Source organism: Erythrolamprus reginae, chromosome 2 (genome assembly GCF_031021105.1).
Source record: "Erythrolamprus reginae isolate rEryReg1 chromosome 2, rEryReg1.hap1, whole genome shotgun sequence".
Taxonomy (NCBI): domain Eukaryota; kingdom Metazoa; phylum Chordata; class Lepidosauria; order Squamata; family Dipsadidae; genus Erythrolamprus; species Erythrolamprus reginae.
Window position 1 is genome coordinate 305,199,963 of NC_091951.1, and position 18,015 is coordinate 305,217,977.

Sequence of the window (18,015 nt, forward strand, 5' to 3'; positions counted from 1 at the left end):
GTTAATGGTGAAAATTAGATTTGAAGGGCATTGTCAGATAGGAGATAAAGTGTTGGGGATAGATTTTTATATTTTATATTTTTCTTTTTTGTGGAGAGATAGCGCTACTTAAAGAAGATCAAACGTCCCATTCCGACCCTAAAGACCAGGCACAAAACAAACTTCAAGCCAAATTCTGTTCCTGGACTAGAGCGGTTGAGTCTCCTCTCTGTCCAGGCTTCTGGTGGGGCTACTCAGTTTACGGGTCAGTTCTTCTGGGCTTCTTAAAACAGAAGAGGTTAATAATTGTATTATTTTGTTGTGAAGCGTACAAGTCAAATAATTAAATGAATAAAATGAAATAAATAACCTAAACTCCCTGGCAGTACAGCGAATTCGGATGAAGGGGTACTTAAAAAAACACACCTATTTTTAAAAAATCCCAGAATTAAGTTTTCTCAGTTAAACTGCAGAGACGTGTAAAACGCTCGCCCTCTGCAAACATTTTATCTGCAAAGCGAAAATCATTGGACTTGAAGGTAAAATTCTACAATTTTTAAAATAATAATCCGCTGAGTTTTTTTTTTCATGATGGTGGGACTTAAAAGGGGAGCAGGCTGACTAAATTTAATAGCGGGAAGAAAAGTCTTTAGCTTGAAATTCTTAAGGCTGTTTTCTTTGGTATATTACTGCTACTTTTTACATGGAGGGGATTGTCCAAAATACCCTTGTTCATTGCCACTTTTAAGCCGTGAGCCAATAGTTCCTGTTCTCTCTTCCTTTTATTTTTCAGTCTCTCCCCAGTTTCTAGTTCTTACAAAAATAAATCTGCTTTCTTTGGTTTATTTTTTTTAAAGACCACAGATAATTCTCCTATATCATTGAGTCCAGGCATCAATGTCTCAATTTTTTAAAAAGCAGCAACTACTAAATTGTAGCTATTGCTGAATTACACTCCCCATCCAAAGGCCTACAAAGAAATTAAACCCAATCCAATTGATGATTGGAATGCATCATTGGTTCACCAATCTTGATAGCATCCATTCTCCTGAGTCTCCCCCCCCCCCAAAAAAAATCAAGTTTGCCCCCTTCCTGTTTCCTTCTCGTATCTTGGGTCAATATTCTCATTACACACAACTAATAAAGACGCCCCAGTTCCTGTTGACATGAGATGCTGGGAAGTGTAGTCAATAAGATCCGTAGGGTACCAGGTTGAAAGAAGGGTGGTTCATTTACTTTAAGCACTTCCAGTGTTCAGTTGTCAACAAAATGCTGAGGTCCCCCCCCCCCCCACTATGAAGATTGTAGGGACCTCCAAAGCTTGTTGTCCTTGAATACAACAACAAAAATACAGCTCCCCAAAAGTGCTATTTTAGAGACAGCTTTAAATTTCACTGAAAGTGAAAGCCATAATTTCACTTTGCAAAATGATGCAGGCACGTAGGCACACACATAATATCTCTTTATCAAAGTTTCTGGAAATTCCCAGGACTTATTTCAGAACACCCAAAAAGTTAGGCTAGATTGAAATCAAAGAGCAGGAAGAGGCCAGGCTGTTTGGGAAATGGGGTCCCTGGGCCACTGAAGCCAAGGCCGTGGAAACTGCAGCCTAAGTGCCTTCAAGTGCAAATCAAGGTTTATTTGGCTACCACACCCGCTTCCACAGAGGGCAGGATATACCGTAGGTTTATTTATTTTGTTCATTGTTACTGCTAGCTTCAATACTGCCCACAGCATTTAGATAACCTTGGAAGATAGCTTTGGTTTCTAAAACATTCCCCCTTCTGGGTTTTTTTTTTGACATGGCTAAAGATATTATGTTGTATGACTAGAAGCAAAAGGCTTTTTTATTTACTAAGGCAGCTGGCCAACTGACATTCTGTGCATCTACTGGCCCAATGTTTTCAACAAGCGTTTGATTTCTTAAAGCAAACTGGGACGGTCATACTCCAAGTATCGTATCGCAGCATTGGTGATATAAAAAAAACAACCCCCCGCCAGTCCTGTAAAGCCAAAGCCTCCCCCCACCCCTCATCAAGACGTCTTCCCTCCTTCCAGTTTCAGAACATTTATTCATATGATGGATCTTGAAAAAGTGAGTGAGGGTGGGGAAAAGAAGAAAAAAAAATTGATCCAAGAAATCATAGCCCGGTTTTATGAATTGGAATCCATCTTATAATTCTGAGACTGCCACCAAGAGTGAAGGTCAATCAAAGACTAATACATAATATATTAAAGTGTCTGACTCTAAAGGCAGGTTTCGAGGGGCCTATTCTGCAAAAATTAGAAGGATGCAGCCAGTTCGGTTTTAGGCAGGGCTGAAAGGAATGAAAGCCAAGCTACCCTGCCAAGGACTAGTCTTTCTGACGAGGGGCTGACAGCAGTGATTATACCGCTGGAAATGTTCTCCTTCTAGAAATTCTGACCCAGTCTCCTAGGATCCCTTGTGTTTGGAATACTGAAGAAGAGAGGGAGGGAGGGAGGGGAAGGGAAGTGAAAGAAGGAAGGAAGGAAAGAAGAAGAAAGGGAAGAAGGGAAGGGAAGGAAAGAAGGGAAGGAAAAGAAAGAAAGGGAAGGAGGGAAGGGAAGGAAAGAATAAGAAATAAAGGAAGGAAAGGAAAGAAAGGAAAGAAGGGAAGGGAAGGAAAGAAAGGAAAGAGGGGAAGGGAAGAAGGAAAGGAAAGAAGGAAGGAAAAAAGAAGAAGGAAGGGAAGAAGGAAAGGGAAGGAAAGAAGGGAAGGAAAAGAAAGGGAAAGGAAAGGAGGGAAGAGAAGGAAAGAATAGGAAAGTAGGAAAGGAAAGGAAAGGAAGGAAAGAAGGGAAGGAAAGGAAAGAAAGGAAAGAGGGGAAGGAAAGAAAGAAGGAAAGGGAAGAAGTAAGGAAGAAAAGAAGGAAGGGAAGAAGGAAAGGGAAGGAAAGAAGGGAAGGAAAAGAAAGGGAAAGGAAAGGAGGGAAGGAGAGGAAAGGAAATGGAAAGAAGGGAAGGAAATGGAAAGAAGGGAAGGAAAAGAAGGAAAAAAAGGAAAGGAAAGAGGGGAGGAAAGGAAAGGAAAGAAGGAAAAGAAAGGAAAGGGAAAGAAAAGGGAAGGGAAAGGAAGGGAAAGGAAAGGAAAGGAAAGGAAGGAAGGAAGGAAGGAAGGAAGGAAGGAAGGAAGGAAGGAAGGAAGGGAAGGGAAGTCAAGTGAGTTAGACTGGAAAAGCTTGTTAATGGAAAAAAAAGTTCAGGAATGCCGGCAGCCAATTAATTGCGGGGAAACCTGCCATCCATTTCTGTAGCTGAAAATCCTCTCTTCCTGCCTAGTTCGGAGTGCTGGGAAGAGAAGCTGAGAGAGAGAGAGTTTGGGGGAGGGGATGTGGGCGGGGGGAGGGGGAGAGACGTGCCCGAACGTTATTTTTAAAGATCCGGCTTTATTAATACCTTGAGAAAGAGCTCCCTTGGCAGCCGCGGGTTCTTACAGCTCCATCTCCAATCCTATAAAACATTCATGCGCTGAAAGCTGTTCCCGGGATTGACGGAGATCAAGAAGCTCCACGCCCTGGGAAAGTTCTCCTCTTCCAAAGGGGTTCCGGGGCGCCCTGAGAATCTGCCGAGGCACTTGAAAGGGGAGGGGGGAAGGGAATGGGTGGGGTGGGTGGGGGGCTGGAGCTTTCACTCCTCTGCGCTCAAATGAAGGAGCAGCCTCTCAATGTCCCAACCCCCATCCCAGGAAGGACGCGCAGACCTGTCCTTGGGCCGGACCAAAACACCTGCACCTACACCTACCACTTTAAGAGTAGTAGACGCTTGGAACAAACTTCCAGCAGACGTGGTTGGTAAATCCACCGGAACTGAATAAACATATACCCATCCTAAGATAAAATACAGGAAATAGTATAATGCTCAAAAAAAATAAAGGGAGCACTCAAATAACACCTCCTAGATCTGAATGAATGAAATATTCTCATTGAATACTTTTGTGCTGTACAAAGTTGCATGTGCATAACAGCATGTGAAATTGATTGTCAATCAGAGTTGCTTCCTAAGTGGACAGCTTGATTTCACAGAAGTTTGATTTACTTGGATTTATATTGTTTAAGTGTTCCCTTGATTTTTTTTGAGCCGTGTATAAGGGCAGACTAGATGGACCATGATTTTCTTTTTCGGCCGCAGATCTTCTGTTTCTATACAGCTCTTTTTTTGCTCTCGGATGCCCCCTGAAGACCAGAATCCCCCTCTGAAAGGACCCAGGAACCTCAAAAGCCACGCGAGCAGATATTGGGGTGTCCATGTGGGAGGGAGTTTGAGACTCATACAAAAAAAAAAATTAACCTCCACAAAGGTGGTCTAAAGGCAATCTTCCTCCTCCCACCCCTATTCCCACATAGCAATAAACATTTAGACTTTATATACCGCTTTACAACCCTCTCTAAGCGGTTTACAGAGAGTAAGCATATCGCCCCCAACAATCTGGGTCCTCATTTTAACGACCTTGGAAGGATGGAAGCCTACTGAGATTCGAACTGCTACACTGCAGGCGGCATTCCCATTGGTATTCCGGATTGTGCCCACAGAAGGGTTGAAAGCAGGCTACTTTCAAGGGGTCCACCAACTTTTGCTGCTTCAGTCCCAACCCTTGTATCATCAAAGCAATTGGCTGTGGGAACAGGGCCTAGAGACGTTGAGTGCCTAGAGAGGCAGCTTACCAGGCACCAGGTTCAACCTGTCCTCCCCACCATTCCCACCACCTTGGAACTCTTGGTGGAAGCTGCAAGGAGGGAAAGTAGGACCACCCCCAACTCCATAGACGACCAAATGGGGAGGAGAACCCCGAGGAGCACAGGAGCAGCGGGGAAGGGACTGCGGTGGTCCTTCAGGGCGGTTCTTGCCTTTTGTTCTTTTTTCCCGCTAAATTCTTTTATTTTCGCGTTTTTTAAGTTCTCACTTTCAAATTTTTTAATTCTTGAAGAACAGCTTCGACAACATATATCGCACTCGTTATAAGAAGCAAAGGGTTATATATATACTGTATATATAAAAAAATTATTAGTATAGAATCACAGGAAGCCTGGTTTGGAACCAGGGAAAAAAATAAAATAAAATACAAAAAAACCAGATATAGATACATACACACAGAACAATTCCTTGTTTTTTTTAATAATTATTTGGGGAAAAAACCCGTTATTTTTCCCCCCCTTCCCTAAAATTGTTGTTTTCTCGTGTTGGTTTTTCTTTCTTTCTTTCTTCTTCTTCTTCTCTCCTTTTATGCGCATAACGATGGTTTTTTTCTTTTTAATTTTACAAAAAAGGTGAAAATAAAGACTAATATTTTACAAAATGAAGAAACAAACGTTCGTGGTCAGCGTTTCGGGGTTTCCCCCCACTCTGGATCCCCCCTTCTTTCTCTTCAGTTCCCCCTTCCCCTCCCTCCCACCTCGGTTCGGTTCGGCTCCTGTTTCCGTTCCTTAAAACCGCAGTTCGCTGTACAAAGTCAGTTCGGGTCCATGGTCAATCCAGGAAAAATCCATCCATCCATCCTCTCTTCCTCTCTTTCTCGGAGGGGGGGGCAGTACAATGAGAAAAAAAAATCCCTTCGGTCTTTGCCATGGTTTTATTTTGTTTTGTTCCTTCGTTTTTTTTAGTCTCCCACCTGGGGGGGGGGGTCATCGTTGAGGTCCACACAGGCGAGGTGCCCCCCCCTTTTAAGCCACCGCCTCCAGGCCGTGGTGGCCACCCAGCCTCGATTAGTTTCTCCTTCAAGGCGAGGCTTTGGGGGGGGGCAAGTGGGTCCCTTTCTTGGCTCTCTCTCTCTCTCTCTTCCACGGAGACCCCCCCCGTCCTGGCCGCCCGGGGCGGAGGGCTAAGCGGGGGCGGGTGCCGGGTGGTGGTGGGGAGCCTCTAGGAACACTGGATGGACATGTAAGGCCAGTTGAAGCTGCTGCCGGAGAGCAGCATGTCCCGGATGAGCGTCTCGATGGGGGTTTTACCTACCAAGCGGACGAAGAAGAGCTGCTCGATGACCGATGAGGAGACGGTGCGCAGCGAAGGCAGCCGGAGGAGCAGCTTGCCGAAGCGGCTGGGCTGGTTGGGGTACTGGCTCCGCACGTATTCCTCCAGGGCGCACTGGGACTTCTCCTGCAGGCTCTCGATGTGCGCCGCGTCCGACAGGCCACAGGCATCTGTCCGGCCACCGGGAGAAGCAGCGGGCGGAGGAGGGGAGGGAGAGAGCAGGGCAAGAGGGTCAGCCAGGGCTGGAGGTCCCCGGGCAGCCGGCAAGGTCGCCCCCCCACGTCCCGTCCCACCCCCTCCTCTCCCCTCCCGATAGGAGACCCACCCCCCGCCCGGGACCCCGGACAGCCCTTCCTGGTGCCTTCCTCATGTGACTGGCGTTACAACAACAACATAGTGCAAGTGATGATAATAATATTAGTGATGCAATAACAGCAATAGGGGTGATGAAAATAATATTGATGATGATGGTACTGATGATAATAAGGATGGTGATTATGATGATGAAAATAATAGTAGTAGTAATAGTAATAATAATAATGTTGGTGATGATAATAATAATAATGTTGGTGATAATAATAATAATGGTGATGATAATAATAACAATAGTAATAGTGGCGATGATAATGATGGTAATGATGATAATAGTGAAGATAATGATGGTAATAATACTAATACTAATGATTGTAATAATAATAATAATAATAATAATAATAATAATAATAATAATAATAATGGTTATGATGACAACGGTAATAATAGTGATGGTATTAATAATGATGGTGATGGTAATGATGATAATAATAACAATACTAATAGTAGTAGTAGTAATAATAGGGATGGGGGGAAAGAACCGGAACCGGAGCTACCCTTAAGGGCCCGGCAAGCCACGCGGCCACCGCCGCCAGGAAGGGCCCAGGCCTCGCTTCCTTCCCCGAGTTGCATCCTATTGTTAGCCGGTGGACGCACTCCCTTGCCCTCCTCCCTTGCCTGGAGAGCGAGCGAGCGAGCCGTGAGGGGAGGGAGGCCGCCAGGCCCCGCCAGCTGTGCGTGGGGAGGGGGGAGAGGAAATCCTCCATGGAGAGACTCCCAAGGACGCCTCCACCCCCCCTCCACCTCCGGCGCGCCGTCCCCACTCTGGGCAAAAGACCCGGGGGTGGTGGAGGCGGCGGCGGGCTGAATGGGGCCTGCGCCGGCAGAACACGAGAACGGACCCAGGCTAGGCCAGGCGATCCGAGGCCGCTCGCACGAAAGGCAGCCGCCTCCATTTCCGAGGGTGGGGGGGGGGCGTGGGAGGCTTGAGTGTTTGTGTGTGTGCGTGCGTGCGTGTGTGTCTCTCTGTGTCTCAGAGAAGGCGAATTAGACTAGCAGCGCGCTCCCTTTGTCTCCCGCACTCAGAGACGTTGAAATGTGGCGGCGGCGGCGGCGTCTCTGGAAGCGGGCTATCACCACCATTGCCGGGAAAAATGGCTCAGCGGCTCCCTGCCGCCCCCCTCCCCACTTCCCCCGTTTCGCCCGCTTGGCTTTGCGCTCAGGCGGCGGCTGCTTCTCCCGCTGCTGCTGCTGCAGCTGCTGCTCTTGCTCGCCTTCCCGAGAGCTGCGCCGCCTGCCTTGGCCTGCGCCTGTAGCCGGGAAAGGAGGCCTCCAGAGAGGCGGGAAAGTGCCCGGATCCGGTTGGCTTTCAGAGGGGGAAGGAGGCGCGTTTCCCGGAGCCAGACAACTCTGTGTGTGTGCGTCCGTGCGTGCGTGTGTAACATATTTTTGCTCATAATGAAAAATATGCAACATATTTGCTAATAATGATTCGACAGAAAAAACACACACCATATAATTCTTTCCTGGTACAAGCTGAGTGGAGGAGAACCTGTAGTCTAGAGGTTAACGCGTCTGCCTCAAATCCCGGTAAGGGTATGGCTAGCTGATGAGACCAAAATCAGCTTGAAATAGACCTATGCTAGTTTCCCTTCCTTTTCATTATCAACAAAAATATGTTACATAGCCACACACAAACACACACACATCTATAGGGTTAAAAAAAAGAGGGCTGAGGTAGCAAACTATCGTTCCTATAGTAGTTTTCCATTATTATTATTATTATTATTATTATTATTATTATTATTACTACTACTACTACTACTACTACGATTATTATTACTATTATTACTGTTGTTGTTTTATTTTATTATCATTATTATTACACAAGCAGCAGATCCCCCCTCTCCACGGCTCTGAAATATTCCAACAGGGGAATCCAGAGCATGATACTATGGTCTTTCAAGAGTGAAGGATGCCACTGCATTATTATTATTATTATTATTATTATTATTATTATTATTATTATTATTATTATTATTATTATTATTTCTACTACTACTAATAATAATTACAGGGAGGAGGAAATAGAAAGAGCCCAAGAAAAAGAAGCCGGGGGCGAGGGGGCGGGAGAAAAGCCACCTGCGCATAAAACGGCGGGTGCTTGGGGCAGGGAAGCAGGGAGCCGCTGTGGTACTGCCTTGTTCAGATTCGCAACTTGTTTTCTTCTATCAATAATAAATATTTCAAAACATCATGATCACAAGGCAGCCGTCAACTAGCAGGGCGGTTTAGCGGAGATCAAAGCAGCTTTTGAGATGGATGTGCGGGTGCTCCTGCGCCCACACGTCTCTGTGTGGGAAGGATATGTGTGTGTGTGTATACCTATGAATGTATTAATCTTGGGGGGGGGGCAGGGTCCCCTAAGCAGAGCCCTTAGAAAAAAAGGCAATGAAAAAATTATTTGCACAATTTCTTTTCTGAGCTGTTGTTTTAAAAGCTGGTGCTGCATATTAGTTTGGCGACAAGGGATCGCCTGGTTTTTCAGGCCCGGGCCTTTCAAAAAGATTGCCAGGCCCACACTTCTGGCCTCCAGCGAAAATAGAAATAAACCAAGCTATAATTCAAACACGCTTCTGTGGAAAAGACCTTGCTGACCCCAGCTACAGACTAAGGAGCGCTTAGATGTACAATTACGCAGGCCCCGACTGTTGTGCTAATCCATGCTTTTGCCTTAAATGCAGTGATCATTTGCAACATCTAAAATTGTGTGGGGGGGGGGGCAGGGAGAAAAAAAAGAGAGTGAGAATATGTGTGTGTGTGTGTGTGTGTGTGAGAGAGAAAGAGAGTCACAGAGAGAGGGAAGGCGGGAGGGAGATTGCAATGCACAGACGTCATGCGATAGAGACCTGCCCTTATTTGTGGTCCATTATAGTGAAGAGTCACTATCTTCTTTAGCTGTGACTAAGAGCTCTTCCTCCTCTTAAACCCTCTGGCTTCTACTCCCCCCTCCCCTTTGCCACGTTGCCCCTTTCCACCAGGGTCCTCAGTTCCAGGCAACTTCTAAATAAGGCAGGATGAAAGGGCCTGGTTGCCTCAGCACATCTCTTTGGAGGCTCCCTGCCCTATTCTCCGGATTGGTGAAATATTTATTTCTGCTTCTGCTTTCTCCAGCTTGAGGCCACCACTGGGATTGTGAGAAAAGAGCATCCACAAAGCTCCCCTCCCCTTCTCCTTAATATATCCAACAGATGCTTAATAAAACATATCTTCCTCTGTTATTTTTTTTCCCCTCCCTTCTTCCTAGGAGTATGAATATACTTGGCACTCTTAGCGCTCAAGGTAATTCTCGCCTCCCCAGCAAACATCCAGGGGCTGCTTTTCGACCAGACAATCTGAAAATTAATTAAACAATCTGGGCTATCTGATCGATCAGCTGATTGAGTTGAGATGAAGTAGGAGGCCAAAGAAGAAGAGCATGAATATTCACCCCCTTTAGCTTACTCCTTTGCAGAGAGAAAAGAAGACTACTAGATTAGTAAGGTGAGGGGCATAGAAGTGGTGTTTCTTTCATTTCCCCCCCAAGGGGTTATAATTTTCTCTGCAGGCACTTTTTGGGAGTATTTTCTTTTATAATCAGTGGCAGATAAACTATATAAATAAATAAAAATGACTTCATAACACACGACAACCAGCTTTTGTTATTAAATGGAGCATATTTCACCTAATGCACCTAGGAGCATTAAGTGCTAAAAAAAAAATTACTGTTGGCAAATGAGAAAATGGGAAATCAACATTGTTACTGGATGGGAGATAGATTTATACATTTGGCCTGCTCTGATATTTCTATGGGTAATATTACCTATATAATTCTAAGTTGTAGAGGGCTGTGTTAATTAAAAATATATTTTCTAAGGAAATTAGCATATTGGTGTGAAAAGTGAACATGTTGGGGTTACTTTTAAGGTGCTGTTTAGCCTGAGGATAGTCTCCAAACCTCTTACGGGTGAACAAAAATATTCTGAAGTCCAAATGATGGTGTTCAAATAAATAAATAAAATATATAAGAGCCACACTAATCTCTAAGCAGGCCTAAGCACCGATCGCTCTTTTTTTAAAAAAACCCCAACAACAATGATTCTGAAGCAAGACTTATTTTACATTTAGGATCAGATTGCTGAGTTAAGCCTCTGGGACAGGTGGCTAAAAATGTTTTTTCCATCCATCAAAGTTTGCTTAAAAAGTTGAATGGCTTGATGAAAGATTTGCCATCAATTACCTTCTGGCCAGCAATCAAAACAAGATTAGCCCAAGTGGAAATGAGTGTATATGAAAACTGAAAGGAGGGGGTAGTTGGAAGTGGGGGGAATGTGGGGGTGGATGGAAAAGAACCATCAAAGGGGGTTATGCTGAAAAATGCTACTCCAGCGTGGCAATTGTTGCTAAATGAATAATTATGAACAAATTTAACATTGCCGTGAACTCCCCCGACCAAAATATAGCAATGGTATCTGCTTTATTAAATCAACCAGGTAAGCCTGGGCCATGAGGATTTGAGAAAATGGTGGGGAGGGAGACCTTTTAATCTGGGGACCATTGCAAGGGAAGCCCTTTTAAGTAACTACCTTTCTTTACCTTCCTGTTTTAAAAGCTGCTGTTTTAAAACTCCTTTGAATATTTCCAGTTTCCGCCCGCTTTGTCTCCAATGGGTTAAGAAAAAGTATGTGAGGCTGCAGTTTGAAATCACCCTGAAAAATGTCAGCAGGGTCTCTTTTTGTCAGTTGCAGAAAATACATGTTTCCACAACAAAAACAAAACACACAGGCCAAAGATAAATGCGCGGGGATCGGGTGGGGGCAAACAGTGTCTCTAAGGCTGCTTTGTAAATCTCCCCATTTGTTTTAAGATCTGCACTTGATCCTCTTGCAAAGAAAAGACTCCTCGCTCCCAGCCTTGCATTTGCAGCACGAGGAACCAGGGGGGGCAGTCACAGTCCACCTCTCGGAGCACTGCACATACCAATAGAGTCCCCATCTAAATAAATTACCCAGCGCTCAAATCGATATTAATACTATGTTTGCCACATTACAGTTTTGCACAAATTTAAGAGTCGCTTGGTCACAGTGTAAATACTGTTTCTCAGGCACCGGGAGGCTAGAAATATTGATAGATTCTTTCCTCTCCATCAGAAATTCAGCAAGTCCCCGGCCAATGAAATCTTTTGTGTATTGTTTGGCTTCAGGTTTAAGGGGAAATGTAATGGTATTAAAGCATGCAAAAAAAAGAATTTAAAAAAACCCACAACAGCACAACTGTTTCCATGAACTTTCAACTGCACATAATCCTACTTAGGTGTAAATTCTGTTGCATTCAGTGGCACTGGTTTTTGAGCATGTGATCCATCCTGTGTAGAGTGCAACTTTAACTGCCAAAAAGAACAACTATTTCCAGTGAAGACCGAAGGCCGGCTTGTCTATTTTATCCATAAATCTTTGATTTTGTTGATAAATGGCTCAACTGGGTTTGCAATAATAAAAAAAGATGCCTGGATTTTTTTAGACTTCCACCAGAGCACTTCAAAGGTGAGGTTAATATCCTCTTTTGCAAAGTTGATTTGAGCCATCTATCATAAACAAAATTATGGACCAGCACATTGTCCATCCCTGTTTCTAATTTAATTGGGGGTGGGGGTGAAGGGGGTGTTGCAACTAGTCTGTTAGTATTGTTTTAAATTTGCCTTGTATGTTTTTATGCACCCCCCCCCCTGTGAACTAGAGCTTGGAGATGAAAAACTACAGAAACTTAGAGAAATGTTTTGAGATGGGGGAGAAAGAGAATTAAAAAATGGATCTCTTTGAACCTTGAAAAAAAAGCAAGAAAACATCTCACAAATCTTAATCTTGGGGTGAGCTCTCTCTCTCTCCTTTTTAAGCAGGAAGGGGGGGGAGTTTGGGCCTTCAGGTCAATTTTTTACCTGCTCCTCTGATCCCAGCAATTGGAACTATGGATACTTTCCATAAAAGGGCCAGGGAGGGAATCCCACATCAATAAAGCAGTAATGTGGTGGGTTTATTTGTTATCTTTGCCTTCTTATTCAACAAACTCTGGTGGGAAACCTTGGCAGAGGGGTTAAAACCTCCTTCTCTCTTTTCTCTCTCTTTCTCTTTCTCCCACATTTTGATTTACTCACTGCTCGGAAGCTGAACTCCAACCTAGGCAGCCACAGAAGCAGCCCTTGAGCCTATTGCTTTGCCAATTTCACCACCAGAACATATGGTGGGAAGCTGCCCCAGCACACATCCAACTCAGCCCATGTCCACCAACTCAAAAGAGGCCTGCTAAGCCTGAGTGAGCTTTGGCTGGGGGGGGGGCAGTGGAGAGGTGCTTCTACCTTTGGCCCACACCCAACAACTCACAAGGTCTGCTAGGCCTGAATGAGCTTTGGCTCTCAGGGGCCAGTGGAGGTCTCCAGTTCACATCCACCAACTCTTGAGAGGCCTGTTAGGCCTGAATGAGCTTTGGCTCTGGGGCTGGTGGAGAGGTGCTTCCATCTTTCAAGTCTCCGGGGAAAGGGCCTGCTAGGCCTCCTCTAACCTCCCTAGCCCAGTCCACCCTTCCTAGCTCAGCCCGGCCCAGGCCCACTGACCTGAGGTGAAGAGGACGATGGCTTTGAGGCAGCTGTATTCCGCAGAGTCCACGTGCAGGGCCTTGAGCTTCTCCACCTGCTCCTGAAAGATGCGGATGTGGTCCATGAAGGCCACCACGCGGTCAGCGGACATGGGCGAGGCATGGAGGCCGGCAGCGGCCAGGAGCGGGGCCACGTGCAGGGGCATGGAGCACTGGGCGGCGTTGAGGACGAAGAGCTCGCTCCAGGTGAGGCGGAGCAGGGCCACCTGGTCAGTGATCTGCAGGTCCGGGAAGAAAGGGATGTTGCGGGCCCACTCAACGGCGCTGAAGAGCAGCCGGGCCGCCAGCTCGCAGATGTTCTCGATGCCCATGATGTTGTTGGGCTGCATGCACTGGCTGCCGTAGCGCGACGTCGGGTAAGGCTCGGCCCGGAGCAGGAGCGAGATGTAGCCCGACAGGTAGCAGTGGCCATTGAGCGGGTCGCCATTGGTCAACGCGTACTGGCCCGGGTTCGGCTGGCTCGGAGGCATCCTTCCTCGCTGAACCGCTGACGAAAAGAGGGAGAGAGAGAGAAAAGGAGAGGAAATGTGCATCCGGCAGCCTGGGCGAACCCCAGCCCTTCAGGCAGCCCAAGCAGCGGCAAGCAGCAGCCAGCAGCAGCAAGCAATGCGCGCGTCCGCGCTTACACACACACACACATACACACACAAACACTTTCCCGAGCACACTCCTTCTGGCGTTCGCAAACACACACACACACACAAATCCGAAGGTATGTGTATGGGGCGATACACACAGACGGACACAATGTAAGCCCCCCCCCCTCTCAAATCCACCCAACCTTGCATTGTTGTGCAAATGGGGACTGGCCAGATGCTCGCGTGGGGGGGGGTTCGTCTTTTCTCCCTCCATTCCTCCCCCCACACACACCGCAAGATGAGGATGAAGAGGATGAAGAGGAGGAGGATGGGGAGAAGAGGAAGGAGGAGGAAGGAGGAGGAGGAGGAGGAGGCGATGCGGATAAAAAGCACAAGCTCTTCCCAAGCCGCCTCTGCCAAGGCGTTAAAAAAACCCAAAACCAAACCAACGTTTATCGGGTCCCACCTGCAAAACGTTCCCGCTTCGTCTTTCCGGAGAACCAGTGAGCCATAGCTGAGTCCTCTGGAGCCCAAGTCAGCGCTCAAAGTTATTGCAAAATACCATCCAGCCAAAGCCCCCCCCCCTTTATTTGCCAGTCCGGAATTGCACAATAAGGCTACCAAACTGGGAAGGAGGGGGGGTAGGCGGAGGGGTGGAGTGGGGGTGTCAGGGAGAGCTCTCCTTCGCCTTTGCAAGCTACCCTTGCCTTAACAATCAGGTCCCAGGCTCACTACACACACACATACACACACAGGCAAACCTCTGCCCAGTTTAAATGGAACGCTCTGTGTTTAAAAGGGGTGGTGGTGTTTGTTAATGTTAAAAGAGAGGGGTTAAAATAAAACGGTGAACTTACAGAAGCCAAACATGAGCGGCACAGGGAGGGAAGGGTAACACCCAATCTTTAACTGTAGGGTTCCAGAAAGCAGCAACTTGCTACAGCTTTGGCCAGTGAAGACAAACATTTGCAAATGTGCAGCGTGTACAACACATACATACGTACGTACACACAAACACTAACACGCGCTTGCACGTACTCCTCGAGTGCCATGGGTGCACTGCTTGTCCCAAATGTGAGCCTGCTTTGATTTATTTAAAGCTGAACAAAGTTTGTGTATGTGCCTCAGTGTGTCGACGTATTAATTCGAGGCCAAAAAGATCCTAACTTGATGCTTATAAAAATAAAGGTGAGAAGCTGAAGGGAGGGTCTCGGGTGAATATTTTAACCCTCCCAATTAATACTTTCTGTTTCACACCCATTTATATATTTTAATCATTTTCAATCAGGGTATTTCTTGCTGTCAGAACCTCACTTCTGTTTCTGTTACGGGGAATCTAGATTTCCAAAGCTGCAACTGTGTATTTCAGACCCAGTTCAAAAAGAGTGGTAGATTTATTTCCTTTATATATATTTGCACTGATTAATTTTCTGGTTATGTTTCTTCAAGATGTCTTTCCTGACCAAAGCTGGCTGAAGCTACAAATGAAGTCATCAGTGGACAGTTTTAAAAATAAGAATCCTTTTTTTTTTTTTTTTTGCTATGGCACAAGAGAGAAAGTATTTTAGCGTTCTGTTTTCAAATTTTCCCCGCAGAAAATGAATTATTGGATCTATTTGACACTTAGGACATTATAAATCAGAGCTTGCTTATATTGCAGTAAAGCTGGATAAAGGAAAAAAAAAAAAAGTAGATGGAAACATATTATAAATAAAAGGTGGGGGAAGAATCTTGCCTATTTGTGATGGGGGAAGAATCTTGGTATTACAACGCTGGAAGTATTTGCGGTTGTTTTCAAACATTGACCAGCACAATCCAGAAAGAAGGTAAGCCTTGTGGTGGTAACGACAACAACAACAGCAACAGCAGCAACAACAGCAACAACAAACACAGGAGCCATTGACTTGGGGTGGTTTGCAACTGATAAGTAGTACAGTACTGTGTTTAAGAGACAGTGAGGTTTCGCGGGGAAATGAAGAGCGCACAGAGGGATGAAGTTGGTGAAATGACAAAAGTTTTAAAAAATAGCAGAACACATTCACAAACTTTCCTGCATCTCAAAACACGGGAGGGGAAAAAAGGAATCCGGCCAAGGCCAGATGTTGGGAAACGAGGAGTAGCCCAGCAGGGTGAGGAAGTCGGCAGAAAAAGAAGCGGGGCACAAGCCACACAATTTCACACACGCCACAGACAGACGCACACAACAGCCTCGAAACACGTTTCTTTCTTTCTTTTTGGGAGGTGCCCCCCCCCCGGAAGTTTGACTCGCCTGAAGTTCGGACTCCCACCCTCCACCCTTCCCATTTTTAAATAGGGATTTTAAAAATAGCGAAACAAGGAAAGAAAGGGCTGTTTATTTGTCCCTTGCCTCCTTCCTCCCTTCCGAATTATTCTTATTATTCTTATTATTTTAAAAAAGGCAGGCGTGGGAAAGAGGTAGAGAGCAATAGGACTAGTTGGCTCATACTCTCGGTAGCCTTGGGGGCTGACATTAATACTAATACTAATACTATTAATACTACTAATACTAACACTAACACCAATGCCAATACTTTTTTTTTGCATTGGCATCCTTCAGTTTCGAAAGACCATGGTATCATGCTCTGGATTCCCACTAATACACTAAATACTAATAATACTAATAATAATATAATACTAATAATGTAATGTTAATAATACTATAATACTAATAATACTAATTCTAATAATACTAATACTCATATCAATGCTAACACCATCACTAATAGTACTAATACTCTGCGGATGGAGAGGGGGCAGCTGCGATGTGGGGGCCAAGGGGACGGGGGGGCATGAGGTCTCCCCCTCCCCTCTCCGGGACCCTCTCTCTCTTCCACACACCCCCACCGCCTAAGGGGAGCAGAACAAGGGCGGAAATAATATTCACCTTCCCTCCTCATGCCCACTTTGAGGCACTTCTTCAGGCGGCAGTATTGGCACTGGTTACGGTGGTGCTGGTCGATGGGACAGTTCCGGTTGGCCCGGCAAGTGTACGTTAAGTTCCTGCGGACGCTCCGCTTGAAGAAACTTTTGCAGCCCTCGCAGGTGAACTGCCCGTAGTGCTTCCCGCTGGATTTGTCGCCACAGACCACGCACTCGATGTGCTGCTGCTGCTGCTGCTGTTGTTGGCTCTGGCCGGCGCTCTGCTGCTGCTGGCCCTTGTCTCCCGGCGTGGACGGGGCGCCCGGCTGGCTGGGGGTCTGCGGCGTGTGCGGGGCGGCCGAGGCCCCTTGCTGCTGCGGGTCCCGGCCGGGCTGAGCTGCTCCGGTGGGGCCGCCCCCGGCCACGTCCTCTTGCGCATCTCGCCAGCTGCTAACTACCATTGCCATATCTCGAACCCGCGGAGGGAAAGAAAAAAAAGCGCGGGGGGGGGGTCCTCCGGGGAAAAGGCCGGGAGAGGAAGGAGGGGGGGGGGGTCTGGGGTGGGTGGGGGAGGGATGGGGGGGGGGAGAAGACGGCTTCAGAAGCGAAAGCTCAGGGCTCCTTCCGCTCGGCTGCTGCTGGTGGTGCTGCTGCTGTTACGGCCGCCGCTGCCTGCTTCTCTCTCGGCTGGTGGCTGGCCGCTTCTCTCCCCTGCCCTGCTCGCCCTCCCCTCCCCGCCTGCCCTCCTTCCTTCCTGCCTCCTTCCTTCCTTCCTTCCTTCTCCGCCTCTCCTCCCGGGGTTTTTTTTCTCACCCCCCCTCCTCTCTCTCTACCCGCCTCGAACTCGGGGTGATTCCTCCGGAGAGGGCGCGGGGGGGGGGGGATTCCCGCGAGCTTTCAAAGGCTCCTCGGCGAGGTCTCTGCCCCCCTCCTCACCCCGAAGGCTCGGGGGAGCGTTTCTCTGGGCCGACCGGTCGGTGCCTTTGCTTCCTCCTCCTCCTCTTCTTTTTTCCTGCCCTCCAGAAACGCGTCCTTTCTCAAGTTGCCCAACCGAGCGGGGCCAAGCGGGCTGCGGGGAAAGGCATTCAGGAGGATCGCCCCGGGGAGGAGAAGAAGAGGGGGAAGGGGAAGGAGGAGGAGGAGGAAGGGAAGGAGGAAGAGGAGGGAGGAGATGGGAGGGAGGAAGGAAGGAGGAAGAGGAGGAGGAAAAAGGGAAGGAGGCAAGGAGGAAAGGGGGCAGGAGGGAAGGAAAAAAAGGAGGAAGGAGGGAAGGAAGAAGAGGAGGAAGGAGGGAAGGAGGAACAGGAGGAGGTGGAAGAAGGGAAGAAGGAAGCGATGGGCGACCCAATTCGGGCCGGCCGCAGCCCCGGACCGTCCGAGCGGGCTACCACCTCGCCCCCGCGGCCGGAGAGAGCCTGGAAACCGTGAGGAACCAGAAGACCGCCTCCGCCTCCGCCTGTGTTGCCACCGCCGCCGCTAGGAAAGCTGCCGATGCTGCTGCGGCCGCCTCCGCCGCCTCCTCCTCCGCCACCGTTCGGCTGCCGCGGCCCGACCCGGGGAAAGCAGTGTCGCCCTCGCCGCTGGATCGCGCGC

The 18,015-nt window shown here is 47.5% G+C and overlaps 1 protein-coding gene across 1 annotated transcript in view; it reads right to left on the minus strand.

Annotated features, from left to right (window-relative positions):
• Positions 1-5,094: 5,094 nt before the first annotated feature.
• The window catches only part of NR2F1 (nuclear receptor subfamily 2 group F member 1), a 12,980-nt gene continuing 59 nt past the window's right edge, over positions 5,095-18,015 (minus strand). The window contains exons 1-3 of the mRNA XM_070743044.1: positions 16,448-18,015; positions 12,924-13,451; positions 5,095-6,135 (exon numbers count right to left, since the gene is read on the minus strand). The exon at positions 16,448-18,015 is cut by the window's right edge and continues 59 nt beyond it. Of these exons, the coding sequence (XP_070599145.1) occupies positions 5,855-6,135; positions 12,924-13,451; positions 16,448-16,889 (1,251 nt within the window). The 5' untranslated portion in view covers positions 16,890-18,015 and the 3' untranslated portion in view covers positions 5,095-5,854. The remainder of the gene's footprint in view (positions 6,136-12,923; positions 13,452-16,447) is intronic.